General features: G+C 46.1%; 1 protein-coding gene across 2 annotated transcripts in view; it reads right to left on the bottom strand.

The window, feature by feature from the left end:
* Window positions 1–15,943, bottom strand: part of LOC140725233 (serine/threonine-protein kinase PAK 4-like) — a 143,653-nt gene that overhangs the window by 39,185 nt on the left and 88,525 nt on the right. For both annotated transcript variants that reach the window (XM_073040414.1, XM_073040415.1), the window contains 2 exons: window positions 3,428–3,883; window positions 2,710–2,843 (listed from right to left, as the gene is read on the bottom strand). In XM_073040414.1, coding sequence (XP_072896515.1) covers window positions 2,710–2,843; window positions 3,428–3,883 — 590 coding nt within the window. The remainder of the gene's footprint in view (window positions 1–2,709; window positions 2,844–3,427; window positions 3,884–15,943) is intronic.

The following is a 15,943-nucleotide window of genomic DNA, read 5'->3' on the forward strand; positions in this document are numbered from 1 at the left end:
CAGACTCCCCATGATTTCATGTAAATAAACTCTTAAAGCAAAACTCCAAGTGGCCCTGGCATTCTTAGTTAGTGTTTCCACGATACCAGCCGAAATGAGCATTGCTGATATCATGAAAGGTTAAGTGGGCAATGCCAGTGGTCCCAGTAGCCATGAAGAATGGATCTCTCAATATCAGTGGTGATTTTAAGGTCACCATCAAACCAGCTGTGAAAGTGGGTCAATATCCTCTGCCCAGGATAGAGGATATCTTTACAATACTTTTCTGGACAAAAACGCTTCAACATAGTGGACTTAAAAACATACAGATGGAGATGGAAGAAGAGTCCAAAGTGTTTCTCACCATGAACACTCACAGAGGGCTTTATTGCTTATTTCTGGAGTAGAATCTGCACCTGCACTCTGGCAGAAATCTACAGACCAGGTGCTGCAAGGCTGCCCAGGCTGTCAGTGATTCCTGGACAAAATCATTGTTACCAGTAAGGATGACAAGAAACATCCCCAAAATGTCAAAAAGATTAGAGAATTATGGACTCAGTGCAATGCAACAAGTGTGAATTTTTAAAAACAAGCATCACTTGCTGTGGTCACACCATTGGCACACAAGAATTACAAAACTGTGCTGAGAAAATTTAAGCAGTGGTGAATGCCCCAAAAACAAAAGACTTGTCACAGTTGCAGTCCTTATTAGGATTTGTCGATTACTATAACAGGTTCCTGCCAAACTTGGCTACTGTGCTTCATGCCTGGAACTCATTACTACAGATCAAGGGCAGAGCAGTATGATGTGGCTTTCCGAAAGCTAATAAAAAATAGTGATGTCTGGCACTGTACTCACACACTGGCCAGTGAAGCTTACCTGTGATGCTTCATCTCCTTGTATGGGTCAGTGATGTGACATGTTATGGGTGATGGAAGTGAACACCCTATAACCTTTGCATCACATTCCCTTACCAGTGCAGAGGAAAATTATACACAGATTGACAGAGAGACCTTGAGTATGTTTTGGAGTGTAAAATGTATCAACCAGTACTTCACCCTCATTACTGATTGTCAATCACTGGCGTCCATTTTCAATCCACAGAAGGGTGTTCCACTAATGGCGGCAGCACAGATGCAGAGACGGGCTCTGTTTCTTGGAGGACACGATTACAGGGTTGAATTCAAGAGGACAACTAATCATGGAAATGCAGATGGATTGTTCTGTTTACCCTTGGAAAGGGAGATTCTTGAAAGATTTACAAAAAAGATACTCCTCTTTACACATTCTCCCTAATGCAAACCAAAAGTCTTCCTATTACGGCAGAAGTGACCCAAAGGGGAATCAGAAAAGGCCCCACACTGTCTCAGGTTTACATGGCAACTCAAAATGGCTGGAATGTGCTGCAGAAATTCCAGTTCCCCCATTTTTACCAGCACTGGGATAAACTTGCCCTTGATTAAGGTTGTTTATGTGGGGATTAAGAGTTGCTGCACCATCCAAGCCGAGGGCTAAAGTGATGGAGAAGCTACATGCCAGTTCTCTAAGCATGGTGAAAATGAAAGTATTGGCCCAAAGCTTTGTCTGATGGCCTGGGAGAGATCAGGAGATCAGGAGCTTGGGATCCCAACATGCTCAGAAGAGAGTTGTCCAGAACTGTCAGAACCACGTCCTGCAGTCCCAAAGTCAACTCCTACAACCACCACATCGGAAGCCCCAGAACCCGGGATTGTTTCACAGCCGCAAGTCTCACCTGCCAAGCAGGTGCCTTCCCTTGTCAGGAAAGGCATTGTCCCACAAGAGTACGAAATCCTCCACATTCCATATTGAGTTGGACTTTATAGCTAAATAGGGAGGAGTGTTATGTATTTAACATTTCAGTGATATTTGAGTAATATTGTAAATATATTGTTTGAGCATGCTTTGGTGTTTACATAATGCATTGTGGGCTTTATGCATGAAGGACGTAAGTGGCATACATCATTACGCCACCGTTTCATAAGTGCGCTCATCACTAAGGTAATAACAAATTATACACACATATCCTTGGCTCTGTGTTTCCCTTTCGATTAGTTTTATGTTTCAGAGTTACAAAGCATAACAACAATATACCTTGTTATGGCCATGCACTTTATCATTTACCCACACTGCACCTTTTCCATATCCTTTACACTTTATTCTGCATTGTTATTTTTTACCATATTCTAGCTCCATGCTCTGTGTAATGATTTGATATATATAAACTGTATGCAAGATAAGCTTTTCACTGTATCTGAGTATGTCACAATAATAAAACAGTAAACTAATACCAATACAATTGTGAACCATGATTACTGATTCTAGATTCCTCCACAAGAGAAAATAATCTCTGCACATGACTGACAAAACAGCTCTCCCACTTCATTCAGCAGATGGGTTACAGGAATTACCCGGTCTATAAAATGATGGTGCGGGATTACCTGGTCTGTAAAATGATGGTCTGGGATTACCTGGTCTGTAAAATAACGCTGTGGGATTACCTGGTCTGTAAAATGATGGTCTGGGATTACGTGGTCTGTAAAATAATGCTGTGGGATTACCTGGTCTGTAAAATGATGGTCTGGGATTACCTGGTCTGTAAAATAACGCTGCAGGATTACCTGGTCTTTAAGATGATGGTCTGGGATTACCTGGTCTGTAAGATGATGGTCTGGGATTACCTGGTCTGTAAAGTAACGCTGCAGGATTACCTGGTCTGTAAGATGATGTCGGTGAGGGCTCCACCCTGCAGCAGCTCCATCACAACCCACAGCTGGTCACCCACCAGATGGCTGCTGTACATCTCCACAATGTGCTCGTGCTTGTAGTCTTTCATAATCACCACCTGACAAAGCAAGACACACAGCTGCCTCACTAACAATATCCAGGGAGGATGACTGTACCCTGAAATGACTACTGGTCTTCGAGCACTACACAGAACCCCCGGACACCCAACTCATTGTATGCCAAAATTTACGTACTCCCCTGAAACATATAGATCCTCCCATCCCTGACCCCCGAATCCTATTGATTCACCCGTCATAGATCAACCAACCAACATTCCACTCAATGACCCCTGAACTTGCTTGGCCTATCACTGACCCTTGAACTCTCTGAATCTCCCCTCATGGCCCCTGAATCCATTGACACTATCAACACTGACCGCTGAACCCACTGACCCTCCTTCAGTGACTCCTGAACCAAATGGCCTTCCCTTCGGTGAACCCTGAACCCAGCAACTGCTGAACTCATTGAATTTTACCTCAGTGACCCCTGAACCAACCAAACCTCTCCTCAGTGAACCCCGAACCCACTGACCATCCCTCAGTGACCTGTGAATCCGCCATCCCTTTGTGCATTCCACCATTCCATCCTGTGATTAGCTTATTCCCTTGCTGCCACAGCTCGAGGAAGCAGTCCCGTCCTCACCTCATTGAACAGGAGTTCCCGTCGCTGCTGCATCCGCAGGTCCATCATCTTCACCGCCACTCTGCGGCCCGTTTGCTTCTCTACGGCTGCACACACAATGCACGTGGACCCTTCCCCAATTTTACTGAAGGACTCCAGGTGCTTCCTGGGATCAGTCTGGTCAACCACAGTTGCTATGGCAGCCTTGAACTGCTCGTGGGTAACTCTGCCGGCTCCCGTGACTGGACGATGTTCTCGGAGAGTGGGGCTGTTCTGAGGTGAACAGTGTGTGTGTGAGCCACTCCCCCGTAGGCTCACCTGCCCCTGAGATACGCTCCCCCTCATCTGGTGAGAGTCTTGACTTGGCGCTGAAACATTTCCAGGACTCTGCATTTTGCTCCCCCTCCTCACGGATTCCCCCGGACTTCCAACACTGGTCTGGACTATTCCTCCGTTGCTCCTGGGCTGGTTGCTTGCCTTTTACAGGAGAGACAATATCAGGGCACTCAGCTCCACTCCAAAGGCAAATAACACCCGCCAGATGACCTAGACAAAGCCTCCAACCCGATCACTCCATTCCTTAGCAGGGACCACACTGCTAAACGTGAGTGTCAGTTAACCATCCACCAATACCACGCCATCAATTAACCCCAAACCATCCACCAGTACCACGCCATCAATTAACCCCAAACCAACCACCAGTACCACGCCATCAATTAACCCCAAACCATCCACCAATACCACACCATCAATTAACCCCAAACCATCCACCAATACCACGCCATCAATTAACCCCAAACCATCCACCGGTACCACGCCATCAATTAACCCCAAACCATCCACCGGTACCACACCATAAATTAACCCCAAACCATCCACCGGTACCACGCCATCAATTAACCCCAAACCAACCACAGCAGTGCTACACCTTCACAACCTCACCTTCACACATAGTGTGAAGGAGTGGAGATTTGAGGCTTTGACTCGAGAGATTCTGGCAGTTTTGGCAGTTGGACTGTGCAATCAAGTCAATCAAGATTTGAATAGCTCAGACTCAGCAGAAAGCAGCTGATTGGGTAGTGAGTGGGTGGGCCAGTGAAGCAGCGATGCTGAGAAAGTCATGAATAGCATGTTTAGTGAGTTGGCCACACCGCAGGTAAAGGCTACACCCCTCTGTCTCTCTGCACTTGTTCCCATCCAAGGCTACACAGGCAGAAAGGGAAGGGATGGCCACTAGACAGCGTAGCAGTAGGCAGGTAGTGAAGGAGTCCCCTGAGGTCATCTCCCTCCAAAACAGATATACTGTTTTGGAAATTGTTGGGGGAGATGTCTCATCAGGGGAAGGCAGCAGCAGCCGAGTTCATTGCACCATGGGTGGCTCTGCGGCACAGGAGGGAAGGAAAAGGAGTGGGAGAGCTATAGTGAAAGGGGATTTGATTGTAAGGGGAATAGATAGGCTTTTCTGCGGCCGCAAACGAGACTCCAGGATGGTATGTTGCCTCCCTGGTGCAAGGGTCAAGGATGTCTCTGAGCGGCTGCAGAACATTCTGGAATGGGAGGGTGAACAGCCAGTAGTCGTGATGCACATAGGTACTAACGATATAGGTAAAAAATGGGATGAGGTCCTACAAGGTGAATTTAGGGAGTTAGGAGATAAACTAAAAAGTAGGACCACAAAGGTAATAATCTCTGGATTACTACCAATGCCACATGCTAGTCAGAGTAGAAATAGGAGGATATTTCAGATGAATACGTGGCTTGAAAAATGGTGCAAGGGGGAGGGATTCAAATTTCTGGGGCATTGGAACCAGTTCTGGGGGAGGTGGGACCGGTATAAACAGGACGGTCTGCACCTGGGCTGGACTGGAACCAATGTCCTAGGGGGAGCATTTGCTACTGCTGTTCAGGAGGCTTTAAACTAATGTGGCAGGGGGATGGGAACAAGTGCAGAGAGACAGAGGGGTGTAAAATGAGGGTAGAAGCAAAAAGTAGTAAGGTGAAAAGTAAAAGTGGCAGGCAGGCAAATCCAGGGCAAAAAGCAAAAAGGGCCACTTCTCAACATAATTGTATAAGGGCTAAGAGTGTTGTAAAAACAAGCCTGAAGGCTTTGTGTGTCAGTGCGAGGAGCATTCGTAACAAGGTGGATGAATTGAATGTGCAGATATTTATTAATGAATATGATATAGTTGGGATCACAGAGACATGGCTCCAGGGTGAACAATGATGGGAGCTCAACATGCAGGGATATTCAATATTCAAGAGGGATAGACAGGAAAGAAAAGGAGGTGGGGTAGCATTGCTGGTTAGAGAGGAGATTAACGCAATAGAAAGGAAGGACATTAGCCTGGAGGATGTGAATTGATATGGGTAGAGCTGCATAACACTAAGGGGCAGAAAACGCTGGTGGGAGTTGTGTACAGGCCACCTAACAGTAGTAATGAGGTTGAGGATGGCATTAAACAGGAAATTAGAAATGCATGCAATAAAGGAACAGTAGTTATAATGGGTGACTTCAATCTACATATAGATTGGGTGAACCAAATTGGTAAGGGTGCTGAGGAAGAGGATTTCTTGGAATGTATGCGGGATGGTTTTCTGAACCAACTAGAGAGCAGGCCATTCTAGATTGGGTATTGAGCAATGAGGAAAGGTTAGTTAGCAATCTTGTCGTGCAAGGCCCCTTGGGTAAGAGTGACCATAATATGGTGGAATTCTTCATTAAGATGGAGAGTGACATATTTAATTCAGAAACAAAGGTTCTGAACTTAAAGAAGGGTAACTTTGAAGGTATGAGATGTGAATTAGCTAAGATAGACTGGCAAATGATACTTAAAGGGTTGACGGTGGATATGCAATGGCAAGCTTTTAAAGATCGCATGGATGAACTACAACAATTGTTCATCCCAGTTTGGCAAAAGAATAAACCAAGGAAGGTAGTGCACCCGTGGCTGACAAGGGAAATTAGGGATAGTATCAGGTCCAAAGAAGAAACATATAAATTAGCCAGAAAAAGGGGCATACCTGAGGACTGGGAGAAATTCAGAGACCAGTTGAGGAGGACAAAGGCTTAATTAGGAAAGGGAAAAAAGATTATGAGATAAAGCTGGCAGGGAACATAAAAACTGACTGTAAAAGCTTTTATAGATACATGAAAAGAAAAAGATTGGTCAAGACAAATGTAGGTCCTTTACAGTCAGAAACAGGTGAATTGATCATAGGGAACAAAGACATGGCAGACCAATTGAATAACTACTTTGGTTCTGTCTTCACTAAGGAGGACATAAATAATCTTCCGGAAATAGTAAGGGACCGAGGGTCTAGTGAGATGGAGGAACTGAGGGAAATACATGTTAGTAGGGAAGTGGTGTTAGGTAAATTGAAGGGATTAAAGGCAGATAAATCCCCAGGGCCAGATGGTCTGCATCCCAGAGTGCTTAAGGAAGTAGCCCAAGAAATAGTGGATGCACTAGTGATAATTTTTCAAAACTCCTTAGATTCTGGATTAGTTCCTGAGGATTGGAGGGTGGCTAATGTAACCCCACTTTTTAAAAAAGGAGGGAGAGAGAAACCAGGGAATTATAGACTGGTTAGTCTGACATCGGTGGTGGGGAAAATGCTGGAGTCGGTTATCAAAGATGTGATAACAGCACATTTGGAAAGAGGTGAAATCATCGGACAAAGTCAGCATGGATTTGTGAAAGGAAAATCATGTCTGACGAATCTTATAGAATTTTTTGAAGATGTAACTAGTAGAATGGATAGGGGAGAGCCAGTGGATGTGGTATATTTAGATTTTCAAAAGGCTTTTGACAAGGTCCCACACAGGAGATTAGTGTGCAAACTTAAAGCACATGGTTTTGGGGGTATGGTATTGATGTGGATAGAGAATTGGTTGGCAGACAGGAAGCAAAGAGTGGGAGTAAACGTGACCTTTTCAGAATGGCAGGCAGTGACTAGTGGGGTACCGCAAGGCTCAGTGCTGGGACCCCAGTTGTTTACAATATATATTAATGATTTAGACAAGGGAATTAAATGCAGCATCTCCAAATTTGCGGATGACATGAAGCTGGGCAGCGGTGTTAGCTGTGAGGAGGATGCAGGGTGACTTGGATAGGTTAGGTGAGTGGGCAAATTCATGGCAGATGCAATTTAATGTGGATAAATGTGAGGTTATCCACTTTGGTTGCAAGAACAGGAAAACAGATTATTATCTGAACGGTGGCCGATTAGGAAAAGGGGAGGTGCAATGAGACCAGGGTGTCATTGTACACCAGTCATTGAAGGTGGGCATGCAGGTACAGCAGGCGGTGAAAAAGGCAAATGGTATGTTGGCATTCATAGCAAAAGGATTTGAGTACAGGAGCAGGGAGGTTCTACTGCAGTTGTACAAGGCCTTGGTGAGACCGCACCTAGAGTATTGTGTGCAGTTTTGGTCCCCTAATCTGAGGAAAGACATTCTTGCCATAGAAGGAGTACAGAGAAGGTTCACCAGATTGATTCCTGGGATGGCAGGACTTTCATATGAAGAAAGACTGGATCTACTAGGCTTATACTCACTGGAATTTTGAAGATTGAGGGGGGATCTTATTGAAACGTATAAAATTCTAAAGGGATTGGACAGGCTAGATGCAGGAAGATTGTTTCCAATGTTGGGGAAGTCCAGAACAAATGGTCACAGTTTAAGGATAAAGGGGAAGCCTTTTAGGACAGAGATGAGGAAAAACTTCTTCACACAGACAGTGGTGAATCTGTGGAATACTCTGCCACGGGAAACAGTTGAGGCCGGTTCATTGGCTATATTTAAGAGGGAGTTAGATATGGCCCTTGTGGCTAAATGAATCAGGGGGTTTGGAGAGAAAGCAGGTACAGGGTTCTGAGTTGGATGATCAGCCATGATCATACTGAATGGCGGTGCAGGCTCGAAGGGCCGAATGGCCTACTCCTGCACCTATTTGCTATGTTTCTATGTATTCACAACTACAGCTTCACAACCACTCCTTCACAACTACAACTTCACAACCTCACCTTTGCAGCTCAACCTTCACAAATGCACTTTCACAAACACACCTTCACAACTGCAGCTTCACAGCCACACCTTCACAGCTACACCTTCACAAACACACCTTCACAACTGCAGCTTCACAGCCACACCTTCACAGCTACACCTTCACAAACACACCTTCACAACCGCAGCTTCACAAACACACCTTCACAACCGCAGCTTCACAAACACACCTTCACAACTGCAGCTTCACAGCCACACCTTCACAGCTACACCTTCACAAACACACCTTCACAACTGCAGCTTCACAGCCACACCTTCACAGCTACACCTTCACAAACACACCTTCACAACCGCAGCTTCACAAACACACCTTCACAACTGCAGCTTCACAGCCACACCTTCACAGCTACACCTTCACAAACACACCTTCACAACCGCAGCTTCACAAACACACCTTCACAACTGCAGCTTCACAGCCACACCTTCACAGCTACACCTTCACAAACACACCTTCACAACCGCAGCTTCACAAACACACCTTCACAACCGCAGCTTCACAAACACACCTTCACAGCTACACCTTCACAAACACACCTTCACAACCGCAGCTTCACAAACACACCTTCACAACTGCAGCTTCACAAACACACCTTCACAACCGCAGCTTCACAGCCACACCTTCACAGCTACACCTTCACAAACACACCTTCACAGCTACACCTTCACAAACACACCTTCACAACTGCAGCTTCACAAACACACCTTCACAACTGCAGCTTCACAGCCACACCTTCACAGCTACACCTTCACAAACACACCTTCACAACCGCAGCTTCACAAACACACCTTCACAGCTACACCTTCACAAACACACCTTCACAACCGCAGCTTCACAAACACACCTTCACAACCGCAGCTTCACAAACACACCTTCACAGCTACACCTTCACAAACACACCTTCACAACCGCAGCTTCACAAACACACCTTCACAGCTACACCTTCACAAACACACCTTCACAACCGCAGCTTCACAAACACACCTTCACAACCGCATCTTCACAGGTACACCTTCACAACTGCAGCTTCACAGCCACACCTTCACAACCGCAGCTTCACAGCCACACCTTCACAGCTACACCTTCACAACCGCAGCTTCACAGCCACACCTTCACAACTGCAGCTTCACAGCCACACCTTCACAACTGCAGCTTCACAGCCACACCTTCACAGCCACACCTTCACAACTGCAGCTTCACAGCCACACCTTCACAACCGCAGCTTCACAGCCACACCTTCACAACTGCAGCTTCACAGCCACACCTTCACAGCCACACCTTCACAACTGCAGCTTCACAGCCACACCTTCACAGCCACACCTTCACAACTGCAGCTTCACAAACACACCTTCACAACCGCAGCTTCACAGCCACACCTTCACAACCGCAGCTTCACAAACACACCTTCACAACCGCAGCTTCACAGCCACACCTTCACAACCGCAGCTTCACAGCCACACCTTCACAACCGCAGCTTCACAGCCACACCTTCACAACCGCAGCTTCACAAACACACCTTCACAACCGCAGCTTCACAGCCACACCTTCACAACCGCAGCTTCACAGCCACACCTTCACAACCGCAGCTTCACAAACACACCTTCACAACCGCAGCTTCACAGCCACACCTTCACAACCGCAGCTTCACAGCCACACCTTCACAACCGCAGCTTCACAGCCACACCTTCACAGCCACACCTTCACAACTGCAGCTTCACAGCCACACCTTCACAACCGCAGCTTCACAGCCACACCTTCACAACCGCAGCTTCACAGCCACACCTTCACAACCGCAGCTTCACAAACACACCTTCACAACCGCAGCTTCACAGCCACACCTTCACAACCGCAGCTTCACAGCCACACCTTCACAACTGCAGCTTCACAGCCACACCTTCACAGCCACACCTTCACAACTGCAGCTTCACAAACACACCTTCACAACCGCAGCTTCACAGCCACACCTTCACAACCGCAGCTTCACAAACACACCTTCACAACCGCAGCTTCACAGCCACACCTTCACAACCGCAGCTTCACAGCCACACCTTCACAACCGCAGCTTCACAGCCACACCTTCACAACCGCAGCTTCACAAACACACCTTCACAACCGCAGCTTCACAGCCACACCTTCACAACTGCAGCTTCACAGCCACACCTTCACAACCGCAGCTTCACAGCCACACCTTCACAACTGCAGCTTCACAGCCACACCTTCACAACCGCAGCTTCACAGCCACACCTTCACAACTGCAGCTTCACAGCCACACCTTCACAACCGCAGCTTCACAGCCACACCTTCACAACCGCAGCTTCACAGCCACACCTTCACAACCGCAGCTTCACAAACACACCTTCACAACCGCAGCTTCACAGCCACACCTTCACAACCGCAGCTTCACAGCCACACCTTCACAACTGCAGCTTCACAAACACACCTTCACAACTGCAGCTTCACAGCCACACCTTCACAGCTACACCTTCACAACCGCAGCTTCATAGCTACACCTTCACAGCCACACCTTCACAGCTACAGCTTCACAAACACACCTTCACAGCCACACCTTCACAACTGCAGCTTCACAGCCACACCTTCACAGCTACACCTTCACAACCGCAGCTTCATAGCTACACCTTCACAGCCACACCTTCACAGCTACACCTTCACAACCACACCTTCACAACCGCAGCTTCACAAACACACCTTCACAACTGCAGCTTCACAAACACACCTTCACAACTGCAGCTTCACAGCTACACCTTCACAACCGCAGCTTCACAGCTACACCTTCACAGCTACACCTTCACAACCGCAGCTTCACAAACACACCTTCACAGCTACACCTTCACAGCTACACCTTCACAACCGCAGCTTCACAGCTACACCTTCACAACCGCAGCTTCACAAATATGCCTGCACAACTATGGCTTCAGCCTCGTCCTTTGCCTTATTTTCAGGTTTGCTCCATTGGTTTCTGGGGGCCCTGCCCTCTTCACTGCTTCTGACTGCAGCTATTGTCCTTGCACTGATCCTCCTTCTCAGCTCACGTCAGACTCTGCATGAGCTCGCTTGGGATGCTAGCCTTGCTACAGTAATCTTGTGTACTCGGTGCATCATTATCTGCCGGTATATCTGATCTGCCTAGGATAAGGGATCCATCATTGAATCTGCTACAGCCTTCAAATTCATTCCACAAAAGAACCTGTGACAACTTCAACTTCCCTCACTAGCTTTGGTCTGTAGCCAGAGCATAGTTTGCTAACCTGTGTAACTAAAGTGGATTTTTATTACTGTGTTTGATTCAAGCCCACTATACTTCCCCTTAATGCATTTCCGTTCTCTTGGATACACCCCTCCTTCTTGCCTTTATCGTGCTTCTTCTCATTTCTCTCCTGGATACCTAGGCTCTGTTAACCATTCTCCAGCCTACAGTGCTCCTTGACCCCAGCATTCTGGCTGAAGTCCTAGGCTCATCTCCCTCTTAGATGAGCTAACTGCTTCATCATTCTCAAGATCCCATTCAACATCTGTAGCTGTTGCTTCAAAGCTAGCATCCCTAACTGTCTTGTCCTCCTCTTAGGTCAATCTTCCCAGCCAGTGCTGCCCCCATGTTAATCGTTCCAACCACTTTCCAATCACACACACTCTGGCAACATACACCATTGAACATCTCCTTCCATCTCTCCATTATGAATGAAGTTCTTTACAATCCCAACTTGCTTGAGTTATAGCATCAATATTGTGGCAAATTGGGTGATGGGGTGAAGATTTGTCTCTACCAAAGGAAATGTAAGGTGCTCCTTCCTTCCACCAGCCTGCTGGCCACCCTTGGGCAAGGTGTAGCACCTGTTCAGCCTCCACCGATCAGAGTCACATGAAGCCATGGGAAATGGTTCATGGTGGATGGTCGTATGAGCTGCAGGTGCATATCACAAGTCCTAGTTACGCGATCACTGATGACAGGCAGAGAGTATTAATAATGGCGGGGACACCCGTCTTGTAAAGACACTGACCAGAAGAAGGCAATAGCAAACCACTTCTGTAGAAACTTTTGCCAAGAACAACCATGGTCTTGGAAAGACCATGATCACCCATGTCATACAACACAGTACATAATGAATGTACAAACTGTGGCTAAAGGGTGTAGTGATGTCACCTACCCTTTTATAGAATGTCTCCTCTTTTGCCTCTACCTTCCTCCATAGGTCTCACCCAAAATCTGGATTAATAGCAGCCGCTGACATCTTGGTTTTGATACATGACTCTCTAGTAGACTATCTCACTTCTTCTGTCCCTCACCTGATGCTACTGGCCAATTAATCCATCCATTCTCACTTGAGTCCATGTATCAATTGCCAGAGTCTGCCTCACACCTCTTCACAGTCTCAGTCAGGGTTACCGGCAGAAGGCAGGGGGTTTAAAAATAAATGCAGCCATGACTGAATGGCAGAGCCAACTTAATGGGCAAAATTACCTAATTCTGCTCCTATATCTTATGGATCTTTTGCTCTTTCCTTCTAGACCCTAAAGCTAGTTATGATCCTCGATTTCCTCACTTGCAGACCCCAATCAGTTTGGATTAGCAACAAAATCTCCTCAACCATCTCTATCAGCTCAAGTGCATCACATGGCTGTGTGCCTAGCCCCCTGCTCTACTCACTTCATACTAGGGACTGTGAGGCTAACCATAGCTGCAATGCTATATTTACGTTTGCTGATGACACCACTGCTGTAGGCCGAATCAAAGGAAAGCAGCATCCATTAGCAGGGAATCCCACCACCCAGGTCATGCTCTTTTCTCACTGCTGCATTTAGGAAGAAGGTACAGGAGCCTCAGGACTCACACCACCAGGTTTAGCAATAGTATTATTCCTCAATCAGCAGGCTATCAAAGGGGATAGCTTTACTCAACTTCACTTGCCCCGTCACTGAAATGTCCCCACAGCCTATGGACTCACTTTCAAAGACTTCATCTCATGTTCTCAATATTTATTGCTTATTTATTTATTATTATTATTATTTCTTTCTTTTTGTATTTGCACAGTTTGTTGTCTTTTGCACACTGGTTGAACACACAAGTTGGCACAGTCTTTCATTCTCTTATGGTTACCTGTATTATTCTATTAGAACCATAGAACATTACAGCACAGAAACAGGCCTTTTGGCCCTTCTTGGCTGTACAGAACCATTTTTCCGCCTAGTCCCACTGACCTGCACCTGGCCCATATCCCTCCATACCCCTCTCATCCATATTCCTGTCCAAGTTTTTCTTAAATGTTAAAAGTGAGCCCGCATTTACCACTTCATCTGGCAACTCATTCCACACTCCCACCACTCTCTGTGTGAAGAAGCCCCCCCAATGTTCCCTTTAAACTTTTTCCCCTTCACCCTTAACCCATGTCCTCTGGTTTTTTTCTCCCCTAGCCTCAGTGGAAAAAGCCTGCTTGCATTCACTTTATCTATTCCCATCATAATTTTATACACCTCTATCAAATCACCCCTCATTCTCCTACACTCCAGGGAATAAAGTCCTAACCTATTCAACCTTTCTCTGAAACTAAGTTTCTCAAGTCCCAGCAACATCCTTGTAAATCTTCTCTGCACTCTTTCAACCTTATTAATATCCTTCCTATAATTCGGTGACCAAAACTGCACACAATACTCCAAATTCGGCCTCACCAATGCCTTATACAACCTCACCATAACATTCCAACTCTTATACTCAATACTTTGATTTATAAAGGCCAATGTACCAAAAGCTCTTTTTACTACCCTATCTACCTGTGACGCCACTTTTAGGGAATTTTGTATCTGTATTCCCAGATCCCTCTGCTCGACTGCACTCTTCAGTGCCCTACCATTTACCTTGTATGTTCTACCTTGGTTTGTCCTTCCAAAGTGCAATACCTCACACTTGTCTGTATTAAACTCCATCTGCCATTTTTCAGCCCATTTTTCCAGCTGGTCCAGATCCCTCTGCAAGCTTTTAAAACCTTCCTCACTGTCGATTACACCTCCAATCTTTGTATCATCAGCAAATTTTGCTGATCCAATTTGCCACATTGATATAGATGACAAATAACAATGGACCCAGCACTGATCCCTGTGACACACCACTAGTCACAGGCCTCCACTCAGAGAAGCAATCCTCCACTACCACTCTCTGACTTCTCCCATTGAGTCAATGTCTAATCCGATTTACTACCTCTCCATGTATACTTAGCGACTGAATCTTCCTAACTAACCTCCCATGCGGGACCTTGTCAAAGGCCTTACTGATTTATTGAGTGTGCCTAGAAGAAAATGAATCTCAGGGTTGTATATAGTGATATATATGTACATTGATAATAAAATTATATTGAACTTTTGAAATGGTTTCCCATTCCAAGCACCATCCTTTCCCTTTAAATCTGCTGAGGTCTATCAGCATTTTGTCTGCCTGATTTCCATGGGGAAGAACTCCAAGCACTAAAACCATTGTTTTGGCACATTCAAACCTCACACTGCTCAGAGATTTCCCCATCCCATCTACATTCCCTTCCACAAAGATGCTGTTGCCTCCCATATCTGTGCCTACCCTTTTTGTATCTAAGATCCATCCAATCAGATTTTTGTCTCTGGAACACCACTGAAGTTGTCTTGAATCCTTTGTACCTGCAACTGCATAAATCTAACTGTCCTTATCCTTTGAATGCTGATGATACCATCCTCCTGCAACACTCCTCCATCACCCAGCTGGTGAACGCATTATGTAGAATAGCAACATCTGAAAAGACATCCAGGTCAAACTCCCTGGCAATTCCCCCAAACACTCAGTCATATCCGCTCTGGAACAAAGTTTTGGATGAACAACAACTTGTTCCCTTGCTGTCAATTCTGTGCCCAACCCTGACCATGACTTCAGTGTGCTAAAACTAAATTCCCAGCCTAAGTATTCCACTCAATATGTGGTTGTATATGTTTGAACATCCAATCCCATTTCTAGTCCAGCCCCATCTTCTACCACCTCTACAACCTTTCTTCCCTCTCCAGTCCACTCTCACTTTTCTCCTGCACTGGCTTCCCTCCACTGTCCACTCTCACTTTTCTCCTGCACTGGCTTCCCTCTCCAGTCCACTCTCACTTTTCTCCTGCACTGGCTTCCCTCTCCAGTCCACTCTCACTTTTCTCCTGCACTGGCTTCCAATCAGCTGGCGCTTTAAGTTTAACATGCTTGCCACCATGCTCACCAGCTTTGCTCCGCCCTATCTCTGCAGCCTCCTCCAACCCTCTGACATTCCTTTGCATTGCTTTAATTCCCATCTCTTGTGCAACTTTTATTCCCCACCCCAATAACAAAAATGACAGCAAACCTTAGAACTTCCTTCCTAAACCTTAACTTGTGCCTCTCTCCTCTTTTTGTTCATTTCATAAAGTTCATCACTTTATTTAAAGTTTGTCAGAATCTGTTTTGATATCACTGGTATATAGA

Source organism: Hemitrygon akajei, chromosome 3 (assembly GCF_048418815.1).
Source record: "Hemitrygon akajei chromosome 3, sHemAka1.3, whole genome shotgun sequence".
Classification (NCBI taxonomy): domain Eukaryota; kingdom Metazoa; phylum Chordata; class Chondrichthyes; order Myliobatiformes; family Dasyatidae; genus Hemitrygon; species Hemitrygon akajei.